The following is a 6,316-nucleotide window of genomic DNA, read 5'->3' as shown; positions in this document are numbered from 1 at the left end:
CCGGGTTTCCGTTGGACTTGGTACTCAAAAATGAAAGCTTGAGATGGTTGAACGAAAGAAGGCCCGTGTAATGTGGAGTAGGTATGAAACAGAAAACACCACTTGGAGTCCAACGACTAACGCTTTCAGAGCCTACATGTACATATGTATATATTTATGAATGAACAATATTTATTCGTAAGTTGCGTGAATTTTTTCCTTCAGCAACTCTACATTTTTTTACTGTTTAACTAAAGTGTATATAAAATATATATATTGGATAACGGATTGTACGTTTAAATGTTTTTGTTTATATGAAAATGTGCAGGCTAACTTATGCAGCTTCCTCATCAAGATTTTCAACAGCCACATTTATCTATTAGGCCCACTTCTTTACAAGCAGCTCACAGGGTTGCACGCATACACTCTCCTAATGTATGACAATTTGCAGTTCCAGCATGTCTTTGCCGGCATTGGTGAGTAAGTGTACTTCGGAGTTGGAGAGTAATAACATCTGACCGCTGCGACAGACATTTCTGATTTCCTGCGACTTGCGCAACGAATACATCTCGCCCGAATGCACCATATGGCAAGTGGGTATTTGGCCCGAACGCGACCACACAGTCAAACTGGTGGTGACGGGAAACTCTTCCGGCACAATACCGGTCAACCAGATCATCAAAAACTCTGGATTCGTATCGCCCTGTTCAGATTTTTCGAATTCACGTGCATCAATGCCGCATAAATCCGAGAGGCGAACGCGTGTGGTCATCACTAAAAGCGGCAGGAAGTCCTTGAATTTGCTGCTACCCAAATCGGTCACTTTATCACGTATCAGATAGAGCAGGTGACATTTACTAGTACCGCAATGTGCCAACTTTGGATCGAGGAAGAAATTTTTGCATTGACGCGGCGCTATACGCTCCATGGGTAACATGCTGTGATCCACAATCAGATGTTTATTGAAGTCCGAAACAAAAATCATGCGTTGACACGACGATTCCGGACACTTGATGGGCGGACGTGGTATGGTCAAGTGACAGGCTGGTGTGGGCTTCATATTAATAAAGCGACCTTTGGAGAGCAAAAGCTCCGCTGCCATTATATTGGAACAGGTGACGAGTTGGAATTGTGGTGGTGGTTCGTTGGTCGTTTGGTTAAAAGCGCCATTTATACGAATGTTTGTTGGTGGATTATAGAAGGCACGATGCGTATTTGAAAGCTGTGCCATAATGTCAATGCTTGCCTTATCGACCGGTAGCTCACAAGAGCTCAGCTGATCGTCATGCTTTTCCGGAATCAACGGCATTACCGGTTCGGCCACTGGCGCAGGCTCCAAGGCGTCCATAATCTTCAAAAACTTCTTCGACTGATCTATGATGGGCTTATCACTAACATTTGGCGTACGTGGATCTTCTTGGAAAGTCTCCAGCACCTTCTGCATGCGTATATCAATGCTGGGACGCGATATTTTATCCGCATCCGGCAGCGTACCAGGTGTCGGCGTTGCCACACCCGTAGCTTGCATAACAAAATAATCTGGTGGCAAGTGTTTGGCCGGTGGTAACTCTGTTTTCTTAGTGCTGGCCAATGTAGGCTCAGATTCGGTGGATGCCGAGATGTTGCGTGTTTGATTTTGCGAAAGCGTCTGCGACTGCATGACGGACTGATTGCGATTGTCACAAGTACTGGCCTGACAACTGTGACTGAACGCGTAAGCTGGAAATTGACAGAAGGCAAGTGGTCCATAGTTGCGCAAATAACTCTCGACCAGCTCGGCGGGATGTGCGGTATTACGGGTCTCAAAGTCGTGCAGTTTCTTCATTGATAGTGACTCTTGCGGTTGCAAGTTGCGACTGTAAGTGGTCGTGCTTGTGCGTGGTGGTTCATGCTTCACCTTGAGTATCGGATGCATTGTGCCGCCGGAGAAATAGTTCTTCATGCTCTCCGTCGAATCCATAAAACGTATTTCGGAAGTATGTATGACGTCCTCGGTATCCTAGCATTAAATGTTAAGTACCAGAAGTAACGGTAACTGTGACTATACTCACTTCAGCAGTTGTGTTAAGCCCTTTATCTTTCTCCACGCTACCCACCAATTCACAACCGCCATCATAGGAATTATCGCAGAGATTTGTATGCTCCGTTGTCAGCTGTATGCTCTTCGGCGCTTCAATCACCTCCAGTGCCGGTCCGCTTGAGTCACGTTGCTGCATTAGACGCATGAAACCATTTTCAGTACGAAATTGAAAGGTAAAATTTGATGCCGACTGTGGCTGATGATTGCTGCCGAAGAATATGGTCTCCATTTGTATGCGCTCCTGAGCGTTCGGCAAGTACTGATTCATCGACAATGGCACCGACATGGACATGGACATTGGCGTCGGTGATGGCGCCATTGTGGCGGCAGCCATTGCAGCCGCCATTGCGTCTGCTATTGTTGGTGGATTGTCCAGCAATTAGTGAAAAAGAAAACAATAAAATTTGAAAATTTATACCATCTATCAAATGTTGATGAATCTCTTCGCCTTGATCCTCGCTGAAGCAATCATGCGACTCGTGCATACTCAGCTGCTCCTGCGAGATGCTCGACTGTGTCTCCATATCGGCATACAGCGCTTTCGGGAATACGTAGGATGAGTCCGTTTCCAGTGTGGCGGCAGCAACCGAGTGGCTCTCCACATCTAAACTTTGTGCTGTTGGTGTTGGTCGTGCCATCGGGTAACAGCGTCGCACAGGCGAAGTGTTGCGTTCGCGTTGATTGAAATTCATCTGCACGAAGGAAGTACACGCCTCACAAATGCCACATTGACCGTCAGTGCGCTCATTGCAGTCGCCACATTGCATGTGCTCATTGCTGCACAGGTAGCCACCGAACGGTGCAGTCTTCGGGCCGATTTTGTTCACTTTGCATGTGGCACAATTCATAATTTAGCCTTTCACGTCCGAAGGATATATGTACAACGATAAAAATTCACAAGCTCTCTGTTATGGCTCGGTGCAATCTGTTCTTGCACTAATAATATTTATTTCTAATAATAATTATGTATAAAATAAAAGGCGACCAAATTTTATAAAAACGCGTAAAATTTTGTGTGCCAAATTAGAAAAAAATATGTATGTGATTGATAGACAAATTTTGAACTTAAATGAAAAAGTGTAGTGATTCCGTCGCCGTTGTGGGGAAACAAATGCAAGGCGGCCTGAAATAGAAAAATAACGGCAAAGCAATTATTCGAGTACTTAAGTATTTTGAAATAAATAGCTTGCTATAAATTTTAGACTTCTCGAATATTGTTTCCTAAATAAAGAAGGAATGTACCAATGTCTTATATGACACAGACTTTAAACCTTAAAAGAAAGAAATCTTGAAAAACGACAATTTGATATTGCCAACAGTGGATAAGATAGAGATATTTTCCCAAGGACTGCCCCAACTACCCATCGATTTTTTTATCCACTTAAATAAACCAAAAATGGTAAAGAAGTCTCGTTTAACTAACCAACTCACCTGGATATATGATATATTTTATAAGAACAGACTCTAGAAACTATAACTATTTCAGAATTGAAATCATCTCAATTTGCCAAAGCGTAACATAATCTCAATGTTCTGAAACATACATATATTATTCCAGTGACCACGGCCCACAACTACTTTACATAATATCGAATCGAAATTCCCAGCTTGACTCTTCGTATCATGTAATTGATACACACCGATATGTCAGCATAGCCGAAATCATCAGATCGTAGATGTGCAATGCACATTTTTTTAGTGAAAACCATAACCTCAAAAATCAGATCCCAAATTTACTACCTCAAAGATTGATTATATGGCGTTAGTTTGGTAAATAATATGAAGTTGGATCCACGCGGGTGCTGATTTGGCAATGGACACCGCTGCCTTCACCGTCACGACTTGGGACCTAGGCTAGTTCCTAGAACAGATCTTGGCGATGCTCTCCAACGGCTGCACAAGTAAGATTACTCTGCAGTAAAATCAACTAGAACATTTTTGGCATCCACTAAGATACCAAACCAGTACAAGAAATATCCATGTCGCTAGAAACGATAGACAATAAAATTTCAGAAATTCAAGATCGCCAAGATCATATGCAAGGATACGCACTCGTCTCTAAAAGATTTCAGAACGCTTGTTGACCTGGTCATAGGTCACAACATAGCCATCACATAGCATACATATGGGCATTATTAACGAAGACAAATGTAGAAAGCGCAGAGAAGACATTAAAGAGATGCTGAAACACCCCCTTCTGCTTCTGTCTTATATAGCACTCGTCCTAGACATCGACGAACTTCACAGTTCAAAAAACTAGACGAAGTATGAGAATTAGATATGAAGCCTTTATTAAACTTCGTAGCGTTGACATCCTGCATGACATAAACTTCAGCGTATGATGTGACATCCATACAGATAATCAATTCAAACTGGAATAGAAAGTCAAACCTCTATAAAAGCTATTATTAGCTATAAATGTAAATATTTCAACGAGCTAGGCTTCACAGCTCAGAGTTCTGGCAGCAGTACTTGATGGTGAAATAGAAAAACCTAGCAATATACACCTAATTATAGAACTCCTCTTTCTGAATGAAAGCATTTATGAAGTCCAGACAAGATTTTTTAGAACCCAATGAGTATCTGAGTACCTGTCTAATGTTACAGTCTAAAAGAAGGTGATTTTTGAGAATTACAAAAATACTACCCCATCATGCATGCAAGGTGTCAACAAGGTTCTTCTCATGCAATCACCGATCATATGGAATAGAGTCAGCCGGATGTTCGAAAATCCGGATCTTAGTTACATGGGGGCTAAGCCAAGTTTCCGCCCAATTTTATACATTTTAGGCACAAATATACACTGTTACAGGGTCCCGCAACTTCAGACCGTTCGCGCAGCAGTCGCACTGGAATCAGCTGTTATATAGCTGGTTATAAACTGAATGACAGTCCGGCGTATTGTTCACAAGTGTACAAAAGCGTTTTGCCAAAAGTGAACGCAAAAAAAGTGATCAGCGATGGAATTCAAACGTAATAGTGTGATTGCTTTATATTTAGCTGGAAAATCACAGCCCGCAATTGTTCGTGAACTCAAACACCTTAATGTGAATAAAGTTTTTGTTTATCGCACCATCCCTCGTTACAAAGATACTGGTAGCATCGCAAACCGCCATGGAGGTGGTCATCAAAAGCCCGCAACGTCACGTGAGATGGTTCGGAAAGTGAAGAAGCGACTTACAAGTTCCAAAAGGCCCATGATCTCACACCGAAGCAGCAACAAGTAAGACTTGAGAGAGCGAAGCAGTTGCTTCGCTTGGCCGAAAGCGGTCAAATTCCGAACATTGTGCTTTCTGACGAAAAAAATTTTCCAATTGAGCAATTCGTAAACTCTCAAAACGATAGGGTTTACTTGACCAACCGTTCATACGAGAATCTAAGTCATCAGTTGACCACCAGGTTTGGGCCGCTGTCACCGCAGATGGGCGCTATCCAATTGTTTTCATCGAGCCTGGCGTCAAAGTAAATGCGACATATTATCATGAAAGTGTTCTAGAGGCTCCTTTGAAGCCGTGGGCAAACAAACATTTCGGTCGCAAACTATGGACGTTTCAACAAGACTCCCCGCCGTCTCACAAAGCGCGAGTTCCGAACTTCATTACGACCACACAATGGCTCTCGAATGCACCAGATGCGAATCCAATGGATTATTCCCTCTAGGCCGTTTTGGAGAGCAAGGTCCAAAGTAAAAAACACACCAGTCTCGAGATGCTGAAGAAAGCCATTGTCTGTGAGTGGGCCAAAATGCCGGCAAGTCACATTCGGGCAACTTGCGATTCGTTTTTGACCGTCTCAAGGCCATAGTTAAGGCAAAAGGTGGTCTTATCGAGCAAAACTGAATTGGTCCCGAATTTATGATTATTCTCACACATTTTTTTTTTGCTTTAAAATATATGAAAATAGTTTTCCAAACCGAATTTAAGCCATTGGCCGATATATGCGGTATAAAGTCACCCGAAAGTTCGAAAATCTTTATATTAAGTATATGGGGGCTTAGGGAAACATTGGCTCGATTCAAACCATTCTTGAAACACACATACTACTAACGTGTGATACAAGTATAGGTACTTTTTTGTCATGTTATTTTTGCTCAGTATTGTTTGGCATTACATCGTGGAAAGACTTACGCCTCAACAACGTTTACAAATCGTTCAACTTTATAACGAAAACTCACGTTCGGTAAAGGATGTTTTTCGCGCGCTTCGTTCTTCTTATGGTCAACATAATCTGCCTACTGAGCGTACTATTCGAAACACC

General features: G+C 42.5%; 1 protein-coding gene across 1 annotated transcript; it reads right to left on the bottom strand.

Moving 5' to 3' along the window:
• Positions 1–308: 308 nt before the first annotated feature.
• Positions 309–2,960, bottom strand: LOC120777732. Its single transcript, XM_040109222.1, has 3 exons — positions 2,478–2,960; positions 2,031–2,413; positions 309–1,978 (listed from the first exon to the last, which is right to left on the bottom strand). Exons 1-3 carry the CDS (start codon positions 2,905–2,907, stop codon positions 410–412), a joined length of 2,382 nt encoding a protein of 793 aa, XP_039965156.1. The 5' UTR covers positions 2,908–2,960; the 3' UTR covers positions 309–409.
• Between the last annotated feature and the right edge of the window lie 3,356 nt (positions 2,961–6,316).

This window comes from Bactrocera tryoni, chromosome 5 (assembly GCF_016617805.1).
Source record: "Bactrocera tryoni isolate S06 chromosome 5, CSIRO_BtryS06_freeze2, whole genome shotgun sequence".
Lineage (NCBI taxonomy): Eukaryota > Metazoa > Arthropoda > Insecta > Diptera > Tephritidae > Bactrocera > Bactrocera tryoni.
This window is presented reverse-complemented; position numbering and strand designations above follow the sequence as displayed.

Bases quoted from the DNA above. Each gene is read 5' to 3' on its own strand.
- LOC120777732 (XM_040109222.1), bottom strand. From the start codon at position 2,907: ATGAATTGTGCCACATGCAAAGTGAACAAAATCGGCCCGAAGACTGCA. The intron at 2,414-2,477 runs GTATAAATTTTC...CACCAACAATAG, and splicing joins TCATCAACATTTGATAGATG to CAGACGCAATGGCGGCTGCA. The intron at 1,979-2,030 runs GTGAGTATAGTC...ATTTAATGCTAG, and splicing joins GGCTTAACACAACTGCTGAA to GATACCGAGGACGTCATACA.